Source organism: Micromys minutus, assembly GCF_963924665.1.
Source record: "Micromys minutus genome assembly, chromosome: 1".
Lineage (NCBI taxonomy): Eukaryota > Metazoa > Chordata > Mammalia > Rodentia > Muridae > Micromys > Micromys minutus.
The window spans coordinates 157235109-157251491 of record NC_137969.1 but is presented as its reverse complement, the minus strand read 5'-3'; the positions used below and the strand labels follow the sequence as shown (position 1 = coordinate 157251491).

Genomic DNA, 16383 nt, shown 5'->3' with positions numbered 1-16383 from the left:
AAGCTAGTGCTTCCCGGCAATTTTAAAAGAATTGTTGACTTATGATATAGCAAGACATTACAGCTGGAGGAAGAATGATTCAGAGGATATAATTTAATAAGAAAACTAAGACCAATTGGAGAATCAACTGGGAGAAGATGGGTTAGAGAACACAAACACCTTCAAAGCCTTATGGGAGTTTAGAAGGAAGACAAGTCTTTAAAGAACATGATCACAACTGAGATGGTCACAAAAGAACACGATCAAAGGCTTTAGTTACACATGAAATGCACATTTCGGTGAGGTGTCTGCTAAAATGTAGCTTGTTTTTATTTAGTATGCTTATATATTTATTTACATTAGATACTAACTTAGTATGTATTATATATAACTTATTTATATAAATAGATAAAAGTCTCCTTATTGGTGAACTAGCTCACCAGGTTCAACCATTCTACCATCATATCCTGCAAGTGCTGGAGCATACTGAGGAAGGTAGGTTAGAAATGTGCTTATTTCGACTATAGAAAGGAAGAAAAGAGAAGCGTAAATAAGACTGATAGGAAGAGAGGGAAGGACAAAGTCAATAAAAAGACATGGTACAGGTGTGGTGGAGTAACCCCACCAGAGCAGCCCTCAGGAGGCTGAGGCCGGAGAATCATGAACTGGAGGCCAATACTGGAGTCCTGAGCCAGACTTTGCAAGAAACAACTAACCTACAAACAAGTGAAAAGCAAGAAAGAGATCGGTTGGGATGGGGCAGGCTTTCGGGTTTTCGACTTGGTGGTACAACTTTGGCTACAGTGACCACCCGCCTTTCCTGAATAGAGCGCTTCAGCTCTCGGGATTCCAAGGGCTGCTTAGGCCTGAAGTAGCGAAGCTTCCATTCGCAGGAAGGTTCTCCCCGCACCCGGGGTTCCTGAGGCCGATGACATCACTCTGATCCCAGGAGCGCTGCTACTTTTTCAATTTGGAATCCTGGCTCTCTCGAACCCTAGCTTCTTAAGGGTTGTCGCGACAGGCCCACAAGCGGGATCTCTTGTAGAGATGTCCGGGTTAAGTAAGGAGGTTCCTGAATGGCCCAGGGCGCTTCTTCCTCTTGCATCTACGATCTACACACACAGAGACTCGTGGCCATCCACGCTCGTCGCTGGGCTAACATCCTTAGCGCCTCAACAGGAGACTGAGAGGGAGTAGAGGATATCAACAGTCAGCTGTGCGCCCCGGAAAGGGCCAGGGAAGGGAGGGCAGGGACTACACAGACGTAGTGCGCCTGCGCAGCTCCCGGGCCGCACTTCCCCCCGCTGGGCGTGTTCCTCAAGCCGTTCACCCAATCAGGAGTCCGTAGGGAGCGCGCCCGCGGCCTCGCCCTCTCTAGTCCCGCCTCCGCGTGCCCCTCATGCCCTCCCGCGCGCGTGCGCAGAGGCGGGCCGCAGGGCCGAGGGCGCGAGAGAAGGGCGGGTGTACGTCCTTGCGTGCGTCTCAGGCAGCGCGCACGCCGGCGTGAGAGGGCACGGGGAAAAAGGTGGCTCTGGCCCGGGCGGCTCGGTTTCCTGGGGTTATGTATCAGGGCTCGTCGGCTCGCGAGACCTCCGGCTGACCTCGCCCGCGTCCTAGCGCGGAGTTTTGCTCCGGGCGGAGGCCGTGTTCAAGCCCGCCGCGCTCCCTCGACGTAGAGCTCGTTCGCTCGCCCGTGGGAGCGTCCCGGCCGAGCTGCGCTGAAGGGGGAGGGGAGGCCATTTTGTCCCGACCGACTCCCCGGAACCGGGCGGAGCGGCTGGGAGAGGCTGCGGAGCCGCGGGCGCCGCCCCTCGGAGGCACGGGCGCCGCCACCGTCGGGGCTTCCTCGACGAGGCCGTTCGGAAGGTCTCACGCTCCGGCTCGAGAGCTGCTTTCTTCCCCCGCACACACTTCCCGGCTGCTGCGGCCCCAGAACGCCCGAGTGAGGAGTTGGCCGTAGTGAGCAGCACCGATCCCTTGGGGCTACCGGCGGCGAGCGCCCGAGCCGCTCCTCCCAATGGCGAAGAAAACATACGACCTGCTTTTCAAGCTGCTCCTGATCGGGGACTCGGGAGTGGGCAAGACCTGCGTCCTTTTTCGTTTTTCGGATGATGCCTTCAATACCACCTTTATTTCCACCATAGGTAAGACTTGTGGGAGGATGGTGTGGGGGCTCTGTAGCCGCGAGCCGTTTTCTTTTATTCCAGACATCTTGCTTCCCGGAATTTACGCCTTTGTTCCAGTGATTCCGATTCCAGACGATAGACCTAAGTTACTGTTGGAATCGGAATAGCGCTTACTGGGGCGGGGTCTTCCCATGCTTACCATCCGGTCTTTTGCGTTCAAGTCTCCTCTGTTTGGTGCCTCCTGGCACAAAATATGCAGCATTTAGCAGCATTCCAGAATCCTGTTTCTTTAAGTGACTTGACTGGCTTTACCATAATTTGCGTGAAGTTACTTGATGTGCTATTGGTAATAGACGTATTTTAGTGGTTGGGATTGAAGCAATACTGGCTATGTGGCAGAGGCCCGAATTTATATTGGGGGTCAAAGAGAAAATATTCCATCTGGCTGTAACTTGGAGTAAACTTGAGAGTTGCAGAATCATTAAGGAAAATGAGAGGGGCGGGGAAAAGTGAGTTGGCTGTCTTGACTGAACCATTGATGTGTCAAACAATCGGAGGCCCTTCGTGCTTGGGGTGGGAATCTGGCATGGTTGGCTCACAGTGCTTTTTCAAGACCTCAACAGAAGCAGTAGTCTGAGGGATATGGTTGGTTTCTGTCTTCAATCCGATGGAATCAAGTCAAGTTCTCATGTTTTACTTGATGCTAGAATTTACAGGAAAATGTTTCGTCAGCCATGGCTCTAAGGACTGCTAATGTACTTTCACCACATATTTCGGAATTACTTGGTATGGAAATAAAAGCTGAGGGGGTTGACCTTTTAAATGGGTTTCCTGTTTCGGAAATGAAAAGGGAAGGTTCCGAGAAAATTGTTTTGACGCTAGCACCAACCTTAATTTTGTCAAAGTAACTGTACATGAAACCTCTCCCCCACTCCCGCCCCGAGTTTTTTTTAAAATATCTCGGCGTCTATCTTTTTTGAACCTCAGCTCCGGCATTAGAGCAGTGCAGGAAAACTTGTGATAAATTTAACTCACTTCATGATGAGGTTATATAGAGAAGCAACAGTAGTGGTTTTTCTTAAGAATTGTAAAAATCAAACTGATTTTAACCAATTTTAGTATTACTGAAATCAGCTTGGATTTTAGTACATATTTGTAAGTAGCTTAAACACATTCTTATAACACAAGTTATACTGAAATGAAAGTGAGCAAGTTTCTATTTAAAATGGGTTGTTTTACCTTACTGGGAAGTGGATTTGTCAAAATATCATAAAGCTTGAATTTGTCCTCTGCTTAGTGGATTAGCACTTACAGCACTAAGTTTGCTTTGAAGTGTAGCTGGCCGAGTCAGGTGGCTAGATCAGCAAATGTTTATTGAGCACCAAATGCTAGGCACTGTTAACAGCTTTGGCAATCAGTGGTCGATACAGTAGACCCCTTCCTTGGTTCTGTTGAAGACAGCAACCATAGTGTGCAAAGCACTACCGTGAGGAGACAGAGGAAGGGAACTGATCTGAATTATGGGGAATCTGCTTTGCATGGACTGAAAGTCAAGTATGGAGTGGATCATAGGAAAGGCAGTCTTTCTGAAAGAGAATTTAATGTGTGATTTTTTTTTTTTTTTAAACCTGCCCTTGAGAAGGGTGAGGTGAAAGTAGGAAGTAAAGTTTTGTGGTGAAGAAAGCTACTCAGCTCCCCAGCTGTTTGTGCCCAGGTACTGGGCATGACTAACCTCATGCTTCATAGGCAAGCTGCTGAGCTCCACCTCCAGTCCTGATTCCATTTTTATTGTCCTTTGACTTAGGGAAATGGGTTGTTTCTCCATGTAGCCTGCTGCATTGAATTCCTGGCTCCACAGGTTACTAACTGCAACTTTGGCCACAATGTCTTAAAATAGACTGTAAATGTATCTGCTGTGTATGGTGCTTATGAGGATTTATAGGTCAGTGAGAGCAAAGCACTTAACAATGGTGCCAGGTACTTTGTAGGAACACAGTGCAGATTTGTGTAGAAAAAATGGCCTTCCTGGTACTAGTGTGTGACAGAATATGTTGCTTAATGGATTGAATATGTCTTGTGTGTAATAACTGCTTGAATATTTGTTGGTGCTCTGCTAAACAATTTTACTGTAACCTCTGACATTTACACATTTTGATATAAAAACATTTGATGTTTTGACACAATATTTGAATAAAGTAAGCTAAGAAAATGAACACAATTCTGACAATTCGTAGTCCAGCTCAAACTAGGCTCTGCAGACTTGAATTCTGCTATCTTCATAAACTTTGGTAGCCACACAGGAAAAAATTAATAATGTCTTTCAACTTATCAAAGATGCACACATGCTGCCAATTTCAAACATACTTTACATTGTTTCTGTCTAGTGTGGGAACTATATGGACAGCCTATCTCAATTTATATTAGGCATGTTTCAATTGTTCTGTTGCCATTGTGGCTAGTGGCTAATATATATTGACAGTATATGTCTAAACAAAAAAGTATCCAATTGATACACATAACTAGAGATACTTGGAATGTTTATCACTTTAGGAAACGTTAAATACTAAGTATTTTCAGTGGGCCAGAGTACTGTCTTTTTCAGGTGTGCATTCTACTACTGAGATACACACCTAGCATCAAAACCTGCACTAATGAAGCAGTAGTCACTTGACAAGTATTTCAAAGGACCAGGTTGCAAAGAAGGCAGCCCATCATATTCCAGGCTGGATGTTTTTTGCTGCTTACTGATTAACTCTAAAGGAAGGAAGCCTTTATAGATTTATGGTTCTTACAGTGCTCATCAGGACTACTGTTCTTGTTTTTCTGTATACCTTCAATTCTTACATATTCATATTAGAAATTATGTAAGTTTTTGTGATCTGGATCTATTGGATACTGTTACAAAAATAAATTATTGGTATGTTTTACATTTAACCAACTGCAAAGTGAATCTAAAGAAGTCTAAGATCATTTGAATAGTAAGTTACACAGAGGCAGAGGTCTATGGTTTGTTTTTTTTTTTGTTTTTGTGTTTTTTTTTTTTTTTTTTTTTTGCCTGTAACTGCACTTAAAAGAGGTGGATGCTGATTAATGAACACAGGTAGGAGGAGAGAGAGAGGCTAGTACAGGGGTATTCTCTTCTTACAGAATATACTGGATCAGGGCTAACTTATTTTAAAACTTTACTTTCAATTTACATTCTGAGTATTGAGAAGTAAATTGGGATCAGATTTTACTTAATAATAAATATTAGCTGTTTGATAATTGAGTAGTTAGTGGGGTGTGTGTGTTGCATGTGGAAGCCAGAGGATGAGGTCAGGTGTGGACTTCTTTTCTCCCCACTGTATTTTTTGAGATAGGGTCTTTCAGTTAAACCCTGAACTTGCAGATGGATTGCTGGCAAGCAAGCTGTAAAGATCCTCCTGTCTCAGTTTTCCCAGTGCTGGGATTCCCTGTGTGATGCCTGGCCTTTTACTTGAATGTTGGGAATCTGAACTCAGGTTCTTATGGTTGTGCATCAGGCACTCTAGGGCAAAACTGGTCTTAGAAATTTAATGGTTGTTTGGAGAGCAATTAAGAAAGTTACTAGTTCTGGATGTATACAGATTTTGATGGTTGATTTGACCATAATTTTCTTGGCAGTATGCATTGTGGAAAGTGTTACTTGATGATAGTATAGTTACAAGAATTTGTTCTTAAAGCACATTCTTTTTTTTTTTTTTTTTTCCTTTTTCTCATTTTTGTGTTTTTGAGACAATGTTTCTGTGTAGTCCTAGCTTTCCTGGAACTTGTCCTATATATAGACCAGGTTGGTCTCAAACTCAGGGATCCACTTGCTTCTGCCTCCCAAGTGCTGGGATTAAATGTGTGTGCTGCCACCACCACCTGGCAAAGCACACACTGTGTGTGTGTGTGTGTGTGTGTGTGTGTGTGTGTGTGTGCTTAATCTTATTTATTTTATGTGTTTGAGTGTTTTGTCTGCACATTTGTATGTATACTTTGTGCCTAGTGTCCTATGAGGCCAGAAGAAGGTGGTAGATCTCCCAGAACTGGAGTTGTAGACAGGAACTGCTATGTGGGTGCTGGGAACCAAACCCAGGTCCTCTGCAAGAGCAGTAAGTACTCTTAACTGCTGAGCCATCTCTCCAGCCTGTTTGTTTTTTTTTTTTTTTTGAGACAGGGTTTCTCTGTGTAATACTGGTGTCTTGGAACTTGGTCTGTAGACCAGGCTTGCCTCAAATTCTAAAGATTATTCTGCTTCTGCCTCCAGAGTGCTGAGATTAAAGACTATAGCTACCACCCCCAGCCAAAGTACACATTCTTAATGTATTCTTTCCATTGGATTTGCTGTCATTTGGTCCTTAATCCTTCCTCCACATCTAGATTTTTTTTATTTTTCTAAGGATAGTATTTTCACTGAATGATGTAGTCCCTGGTCCCCATGTATGAAAATTAAATTGATAAAGACTTGCCTTTGAGAGAAGTGTAATATCTTTATATTATCTGAGTGCATTAGCTGAGCTTTGGAAGAATAAATTGATTTTATTAACCTCCATTAAAGACTGGTTGATTAGGCCAGCAAGATAGCTCAGCAGTTAAGGCCACTTGTGCCAAGACTGATGACCTGAGCTTGTTCCTTGGGATCCACTTGGTAGATGGAGAGATCAACAACTCCAAGTTGCCCTCTGACCTCTGCATGTATGCTGTGACACTTGAGAATGTGTCTGAATATATATACACACACAGATAGAGTCAAATCAATCAATAAATGTAAATTACTTTTCCCTAAGAATCAGTTGATTTAACTAGATGTGGTGGCACATACCTGTAATCCCAGTACTTAGGAGGCAGAGGATGTAAGTAAATCTAAGGCTCTCCTTATTTATAAGGAAGAGTCCAGGCTGACCAGGGATAAGTGGCACAATCCTGTAATGCCATCACTCAGGACAAAGACAAAGAGAGTCACTGTAAATTGAAGTCATTCAGTTTATGTAGCGTGTTCCTGGCCAGTTACAAAGTAAGACACTGTCTTTCCAGACAAAAGGAAAACAAAAGAATTGATGAAATCCAACTGACCCCATTTTATATAGTGTCTGCTTTTTAGAAAAATGAGCCAAACCTTTGTCATAAAGCATGTGAGAGCTGTGCAGTGATACTCTGAAGTGTGCTGCAGGAGTGCCAGAATTCCTAGGGGATTTTTCTCATTGAAGCATGTGCTTTTAGGATAGATTAAATCTATGTAAACTTGACTCCAAAAATACATGTACAAATGGCTCATAAGCACATGAAAAGATATTCAGCCTCATTAATAATTAAAGAAACACAGGTCAAATCGACAGTGAGGTGTTACTTAACAGTCATCAGAATGGCTATTCTTTATTAGACCATGGTGACATAGGCCTTTAATCCCAGCTACTTGAAAGGCTGAGGCAGCAGGATTTTAGGTTCAAGGCCTGTCTAGTCTACAGAGCAAGAACATCCTGGGCAGGTTAGTGAGAACTTGTTCAAATGGAAAAAAGATGTAGGGTGCTCAACATGTGTGAGGCTGTGGTTCTGTCCTCAGTAATGTAATGCACATGGGATATATGAGAGAATAAATGGCTATTCTCACAGTACCCCACAGGAACAAAGGCAAATGTTGACGATCTAGAGGATTTGGAGCTCTGACATGTTGCTTGGACTTAAGATAGTATAGTGGGAAATAGCATAGGAGAACCTGGTGGCTACAGTGATATTCTTTTTAACAAAATTCAGCAAAAAAAGGGCCGAGGGGCATGGCTCAGTTAGTAGGAGGCCCTGGGTTTAACTCTCCAGAACTTCAACTGAATGTGGTGGTGCACACCTGTAATCACAGTGCTCAAAAAGAAGAGGGAGGAGGGTCAGAAGTTCCAGGTTATCCTTGGCTATATGAGGAATTTGAGACTAATCTGAGCTAGAGTCCTGTTTTTGTTTTTTTAAGGGCAACAAGAAGAATATGATCCAGTAAATCTCTTTCTAATTTATACCCAAGACAAGCACTTAAAAAAAAAAATTGTGGTAGAACTCTGACTCCCAAGGCCTTTTGCGTGCTAAACGAGACCTATACAGAGTTTGAAGTAGGGACATACATATGCTTGTATGCTAGTAAATAACTCAAAGCCCATTGATGGATGAATGATTAATAAAATATGTAGTCGTGCTATTGGACAATCTATCCTTGGAACAATAACAAAGTTTTGATAAGTGCTGTAACATAGATGGACCTCAAAACTATAGCCAGTATAGTTGTTCACACTTGCAATCCCAGCGTTCCAGATAGAGACAGGTGGGATTCAGCATAAGGCCAGCCTGGCCTACAGAGTTAGCTCCAAGACAGCCAGGGCTTTGTAGAGAGACCCTGCCTCATAAAACAAAATAGAACAACATAAAGCAAGCCAGATGGAAGAAAACAGGTATTTATATGAGGTACCTAGAGCAGACAGATTTATAGAGAGAATGAAATAGCCATTATCAGGATGTTAATGGCAAGTGTATCCTAGATAACGGTTAAAGGATATAGAAGTTTCATTTGAGATGTTGAAAAGCTTTGGAGGTGATGGGAGGCTGTTGATCCTTCTGTCTCTGCCTCCCTTTCTGCTGAGATTTACAGTGCTGTAACACCAAGCTCAGCTTAAGTTTAATTTTTAAAAGTTGCTGAAATGGTATTTTGTGACTTGTAACACTAACTACCAAACAAAACCTACAAGGCTGTTGAAACATTTGAGCATGCTGTCTAAAATGAGCATTTGATCATAGAAAGCCCCTTCTGTTCCAGATGACAGCTAATGCTAATGGTGGCTGGTGAGGAAAGAGGAAGCTTCAGGTTTCACTTAGAATCCAGCATGAGTCTTTAAGGGATCTGTTCATGGCTATGTGTCTCATTCTGAGAATTTCATTGCCATGTTGCACCCCATCCCCCAAATATTGGTAGGTTAGGACAGTTCTACTCATTAGTTTCAATCTGAAAAGTGGAGTTCCCCAGGAGGGGCAATGCTTCAACTTGGATTATTTGTCCTTTGCATGATAGAGTTCAGAATATAAGAGAACAGAGGAGATAATGCCTGAGAGAACTGTCTTCTTTAAGGATTTTGGGATATAATGCTGAGTACTGGAACAAACCTACTGATACTTCTTGTGACTTGGAGGAGAGAAAGAACTGGAGCAGAAATACTGGAGATCTGTTTCAATTTGAAACAGTACAAGGTTGCCTGGGTGGTACTGTGCTAGCAGCTGCAACGGGCAGGAAAGTGGAGGCTGCAGAGTCTTGGTTTACAAATGAGACTGTTTATTGAGCACAAAATACAAATTCTGTGATTACCCATATACATGTACATGAGGAAACTACTTATGAAGATGTTTAAGTCGTGTGAAAGAGTTTAAAAGAGCAAGAAAGGACATTGAGGTTAGAGCAGATGGTAAGAACAAGCTTTGTAAATATGGGATGAATTCTTCAAATACACTTATTCTGAGGATATAACCTGTACACCAGAAACCCTAGTACCAGGGAGGCAGAGGCAGGAGAAATGCTGGAAGTTTGAGGTCAGCCTGGTCTATACAGCAAGCTTGAGATAAGCCAGGGCTACAGGGCAAAACCAAACTAGTAACACAATTTGAGGTTTCTCTCTTTTTTTTTTTAAAGATTTATTTAATTTATGAGTACACTGTAGCTGTTTACAGACAGACCAGAAGAGGGCATCAGATTCCATTATGGATGGTTGTGAGCCACCACCATGTGGTTGCTGGGAATTGAACTCGAGACTTTTGAAGAGCAGTTGTGCTCTTAACCACTGAGCCATCTCTCCAGCCCCTTGAAGTTTCTTAAGTTGGGCTTGGTGAGGAAAAGAATTTGCAAGGAGAATAAAGGTGAAGAAAAAATTGAAGTAGAGCTGAAAATGGCTGTGTTCTCTTGGTAGGTAGAACATTTGGGAAACCATGGATTTGACCCTTATCGCAACATAAAGGGTATGGCAATGCTTGTGTGTTCCAGGAAGAGGGAATGGAAGCAGGAGGGTCTACATGAGATCTGTCAAAAATGAAAATAAAACCTGGGGCTGGAGAGATGGCCCAGTGGTTGAGAGCACAGGCTGCTTTTCCAAGGAACCCAGGTTCAAGTCCCAGTGCACATGGCAGCTCACAACTATCTGTAATTCCAGTTCTAAGAGATATGACAGACAAACATATAGGATGCCAGTATAAATAAAAAATATTTTAAAAATTTGTTTGTTCAAAAAAGAAAAAAGTTAAAAGGAAAATAAGAATGCAAAATTTTTCTTTGAAACCATTGCCCTGTATTTTGGGTTACAAGCATCCATAATTGTTTATTCTTTCTTTTTCTTTTTTCACATTGTTTTGTAGTTTTTCCCCCATCTCTACTGACCCATTATCACTGATTTCTATTCCTACCCCTTGTTTATTCTTTCTAGTGATGAAAAATGTTTTAATAAAAAAAGAACTATTGGTAATAGAGTGTTGTGTTTCCAATATGATGCAGAAAACAGAGCACCCAAAGGTTACAAAATATTAGAAATTAATAAAGGTACAGTGTATCCGTATTGGATCAGAAAGTACTGTTGATTTGTTTCTTCTGTATCAATAGCAATGCTTATGCACATTTTAATTGAAAATTTTATTAAGGTATTGTAGCTTCACATACAGTTTTAAAAGGTGATACAAACAGATCTCTCATACACTTTACCCCGTGTTTCCCAATGGTAACATTTTTGGGAAATGATATACTCAGGACACTGACATCTAATACAGTATGTCAGTTTTGGTTTTTGGTTTTTTTTAAGGTAGGATTTCAGTGTACCCCAGACCTCAAACTCTCTAAGTAGCATAGGATGATCTTGAACTTCCAGTCTTCTGCTTCCCATCTCTTGGGTGCTGACATTACATACAGGTGGTTGTGATCACCATATGGGTGCTGGGAACTGAACCTGGTTCCTCTTCAGAGGCAGCAAGTGCTCTTAACTGTGGAGCTATCTTTTTGGCTTCTTTAATTTTAAGTTCTGTTCTTTTAAGATGTTTAATATTCATATTTGCTTATGTGTTTGAATCAGACCTATTCCCCCATTTTTTTCATGCCAGATCCTCCCTATCTTCATTCTAACTTTTCCCTCTGAACTTGATGTGCTCTCTCTCTTTTAAGTTTCCTGAGTTCATTTAACACTCTCTGTATGTGAATAGGTGTAAGCCATCTCCTAGAGTATCCCTGAGGAAAACTGAGTCTCTTTTTTCCCCATCAGCCATCACCCTCCAGTAGCTCCTCAGTGCCCACCTGTTTCCCCCCACCCCATGCTGTGATTTTTATCTGACTTGAATTTGTACAAGTTTTCAGGCTTTGTACATGTAGTTTAAGGATGTGTGTGTTTGTGCTGTCATGGCTTCATGTCCAGCAGATATTATTTCTCTACAGAAATGAACTCCCTCTAGTTTCTAAAATCTTTACATCCTTTTCTTAATCTTTCTCTCAGAAAGTTTTTGTTTACTATTTTGAGTATGCATGGTATGTGTGTGTTCGTGTGTTCTGTCATGCTTATGGAGGCCGTAGGACAACTTTGTGAAGCCAGTTTTCTGCTTTGATTTCGGTGGGTTTCAGGGATTGATTTTAGGTTGTCAGACTTGCAGCATGTTTACCCACTGAATCATCTTCCCCCTTTTTCTTCTGAGGTAAAAAATTCTCTTTATTCGATTAATTTTCTTTTATCTGTTTCTAGGCTTCCTATAACTTCAGTAACCTCTCAATGAGTTTCCTAACAGTCAGGCCTTCTTCAGAGAGAGAATCTTTTGGCTTCTCATGATTCCTGGTTATCTCTAGTATAGACCTTTTCTCCTCCTTCTTCTGTAACAGGCACATAGCTAACACCTCAGAAATTCCCTAGGAGTCCTGTGTGTGACATTCTGGTCTTTACTAAATTCTACCTTGAAACCTATCATCCTCTAGTAGCTTTTTTTTTTTTTTAAAGATTTAGTGTGTGTGTGTGTGTGTGTGTGTGTACACTGTCACTGTCTTCAGACACGCCAGAAGAGGGCATCAGATCTCATTACAGATGGTTGTGAGCCACCATGTAGTTGCTGGGATTTGAACTCCAGACCTCTGGACGAGCAGTCAATGCTCTTAACACCACTGAGCCATCTCTCCAGCCCCCCTTTAGTAGCTTGCAGGAAGGCAGCATATAAAGGGAAGTTTTTGTTTTCTTTTAAGACAGTTCATGTTTGACACTTACGGAACAAAACCAGGGCCTGTACACGCTGCAAAGGGCTCTGCACTGAGACTTCTAGTTCCATGGCCATATTTTAGTTCTTTCCTTTGATGCACTTGAGTTTCCAAATTTTTCTAGCTTTGGATGGTGCTTTGGTTTTGGCACTGTTCTGATTCCTTCTTGTTAGTGGCTGAGCTTGTTTTTAAAAGTCTTAGGAATTAAAAATCCTTCAAGGTCCTAGTTAGAAGTTTCAGTTCTTGATTGGTGGGCACTGTTTCTTTTAAAATCTCTCTGCCTAAATGGTCTTTTCAGGGTCCTCACTGGATATCTTCTTGTGTTTTTCTGTTGCTTTTAACTGAATATTGGAGTCCATAGATTGTCTTAGTTTTTGTTTTCCAGTCTTGCTAATTTGTCTCACTACCTGGAAAATTTCCTCAACTATATATTTTAGCCGTGGTTCTTTCTCTCCCTTCCTTTCCTTAAACCTCAGAGTGTTGAGATTACAGACTTGTAATACTATACTTGTCAGCCTTTGAACTTCTGTTGAGTAGATCTGGCTCTGTATCATTCTTTCTCTTGTTCACTCAATTTCTTTTTTTTTTTTCTCTCACTCATTTTTTTTTCTCTTTGTATCTCAGACTGGAATTGAACCATCTGTGCAGCCCAAGGATGTCTTCAAACCCCCAGTACTGTTTTACCTCCTGTGTGCTAGGATTACAGTCATGCCTTATGTCCAGCTTATATTTTCAACTTCAGTAATTCCTTTCCTGTCCTTCTCTCCCTCCCTTCTTTCTTCCTTCTCTCTCTTCTTTAACAGGGTCTAGCCTACGGGCTAGAATGGCCTTGAACTTGCTTGTCTTGCCTCCACCTCCCAGTTCTGGTATCACACCTCAGTCAGTATGTAGAGTTACTTGCTGCCAAGCTGTGGATCTCTGGATCCACAGTGTGGAAGGAGATAAGTGATTGTCACAGGTCATTCTCAAACTCATCGCCATGGATGGCATGTCTGCCTAAGTACACAAGAAGGTTAAAAAATCAAACACATTTTTAAAAGCTTTAATGAATTGTTAGAAAGGTAAATTTCAGCCAGTGGTACAGGCCTGTAATCCTAGAGCTGTAATCCTAGCTATTCAGAAGGTTGAAGACCAATTTAGCCTAATGGGACTCTGCCTCAAAATAAAGTATAAAGAAATGTGGGGTCCGGACAACCGGGCCATTGACCACAACTGGACATGGCTTTCCTAGCCCGGTGCTTTGGGTACCAGGCCTGCAGATCGGTGGCCCTGTTGAGTGGCAGGTATCTCCAGTCCAGGGTCAGGATGGGACTCCTGGGCGCCTGTCCCCTTCTCTCCATGCAGCAAGTCCGAGGCCGCGCACGCCTCCTCAGCGGAGCAGCATCGAGCACAAGCACGACTGGGTCCGCCGGCTGAGCACGCCTAGGGGCGTGCAGGTCATCCTCCTCCACGTCGACTGTTGAAGGGCTGCAAGTCCCTGACCCACTGAGGAGCGCTACGCCCTGGGGAATAGACTCGGACACCGGTGGAGTTGCCCGAGGGTGACAAGTTGGGGCAAGTTGAAAGTGCGGGCCTATCCTTTCGTAGGTGTTTAGATGTCTCCCCCGTTGACGACGCCTGCTCACCGACCACCAGCACCTGGGATAAGTCATCCGTGTCTCTGAATATATTTGAAGGCATCCTTGCAAGACAGGCTCATTAAAACACCGACACCACCCCAACATTTCCAGCCATTCCAAAGTACTACGGACTTGTTAATAAATATTCACATTTCTTGGGGGGAAAAAAGAAAAGAAATGTGGGCACCTGTTTTGGTGATAGAGTACTTACATGTGGACTCCTCACTCCCCCCACCCCACCATTTTAAAAAGTATTTTGGGGTCAGTCATGTTAACAAACACCTCCAATTCTACCACTTGGGAGGCAGGTGAATCTGTGTTCAAGGCCACTAGAGCTACCTAATGAGAGGGTGTTTTGTTTTTGTTTTTGTTTTGTTTGGTTTTGTTTTAATGGAAAAAAAAAAGGGCTGGAGAGATGGTTCTGTGGTTAAGAGGTCCTGAGTTCAATTCCCACACCCACATGGTGGCTCACAACCATTTATAATGGGATCTAATGTCCTCTGAAGACAGTGACAGTGTGAAGAGAGTGACAGCGTACTCACATAAAATAAATAAATCTTTCTTCCTTTTTTTTTTTTAGGGAAAAGATATTTGTAGTTCCTTTAATCTTTAATTATGGCCACTGAGACTTTGACAGGAGGATGAACAGTGACCATTTTCTAAAATCTGGGAGTGATCTATTGGGGGTTTTCTTTCTTTTTCTTGCAGAGCCTTACTACGTAGAGCATGCTTGTCTTAAATGCTAGTAAAGATGTGTTTCTGCCACTGTCTTGCCTTTGTAGGGTGCTGATGGAGCAGTGTCTGTGGCATGGAGAGGAGGGTATAAATTTGGTTGCCCGTGTTCTTGGTGGATCAGTTAAAGACAGTTGAGTTAATGGCTGTAAGGCCAGCTTAAATTTCAGTATATTTACTCTTTTTCTTTTTTTAAAAGTCAGTGTTTAAGCATGCTTTTTGCATTTATAGAAGGCTCGTGTTTGGTTCCCAGTACACACAGGGCAGTTCAAAACCTCCTGCTTGAAAGGTGTCTGAAGCCTCTGGCTTCCATGAGCACTCACATTCATGTACACATACATTCCTTCCCACAGACACACAATTAAAAATAAAGTAAATTTAAAACCAAAAGAAAAGCCTCCCTATTTTAGTCTTATCCCTATGTCCCACTGCACCTGTTACCTAACTGGTGGTGTTTGTTTTGCTGTCCTTGCAAAGGATCATTCAGATTCCTGCTGAATCTTGAGTAGTGATGGCATCCGGCTGTGAGAACTGAGGCTGCCACAGTGTCTTTATTTAATTCACCCACTGTGTATCTGAATCCTGTTCTCTTGGCATTAAACCTTTCCAGGGTTCTAAGGCATTGGCTGGCACATTCCTATTTGCTATCTTCAGTTGGCCTTAATTTTATAATTTCACTGTCTAGTTATTGAGATGAAAATGAACTTTTTAACTCTTCTTTTTGGAGAGAAGGGAGTAGGGTGACCAGTTTTTCTATCAATTGGAATTTGGGGTCACTTAAAACTAACTGACTCCTTTTATTTTTCAAGGTGTGCACACGTGTGTGCATGTGAGTGTATAAGCCAGAGGGCAATCTCTGGTGTTACCCTCAGAAACACCTTTTAGACAGTCTCATTGGCCTGGAGCTCAAGAATTTGGCATTGCAGATATGAGCCACTATACCTAGCTTTCTTCCTTTTTTTTTTTTTTTTTCTTTTCTTTCTTTCTTTTGTAGCCCTGGCTGTCTTGGAACTTATGCTGTGGACCAGGTTAGCTTCAAACCTACAGAGATCTGCCTGCCTCTGCCTCCAGGAACCAGGAAAAAAGGCGTGTGTTTGTTTGCTGAGCTAGGGTGTGTTTTTTAATAGGTACTGTTGTAGGTCATTAATAATGAAGAAACATGTAAATATATGAGTGCCCTAACCTTTTGCCTTCCATGAGATTTGCTTAATTATAATTCTTAATTCTATATGTGACTTATTTAACCATAGTTTGTCCTTTTAACCCTTAATTCTGTTCCAGATACCAACTCTTCTATACTGGGTATCAGCTATCCCCTTAGGGTTAATTTGTAAATTTAAAAAGTTCCCATAAAAAGTTTTCAGTTTATTGGGTATTCAGGTAATTTAGTTTATCTTTCTGTTGAATGTTAGTCAGTTTAAAATTGTAAAGTTGAGGCTTGAGTTGAGGCTCATTGGTTAAAAGCCCTTGTTGCTCTTACAGAGGACAGAAGTTCACAGCACCCACCTGGTGGCTGACAACCGTATCTGTAACTCTAGTACCAGGGGACTCGACACCCTTGTCTAACTTTTTCTGGCCATGGGCATTCATGTGGTTTGCATATATATGCATAGGCAACATATCTATGCACATAAAATAAAGTTAAAACTTAAATTTTTTTTAACTTGCTAAGTTGAACCAAGTTGTGTTAGGG

The 16383-nt window shown here is 42.2% G+C and overlaps 1 protein-coding gene and 1 pseudogene across 2 annotated transcripts in view; both read left to right on the top strand.

Moving 5' to 3' along the window:
• The first annotated feature begins 1468 nt into the window (after positions 1-1468).
• The window catches only part of RAB10 (RAB10, member RAS oncogene family), a 46785-nt gene continuing 31870 nt past the window's right edge, over positions 1469-16383 (top strand). Inside the window, exon 1 of the mRNA XM_080928609.1 lies at positions 1469-2123. Coding sequence (XP_080784735.1) covers positions 1997-2123 — 127 coding nt within the window. The 5' untranslated portion in view covers positions 1469-1996. The remainder of the gene's footprint in view (positions 2124-16383) is intronic.
• Positions 13558-13828, top strand: LOC308424875 (large ribosomal subunit protein bL34m-like; annotated as a pseudogene). The gene has a single exon. The product of its transcript is annotated as a large ribosomal subunit protein bL34m-like (transcript).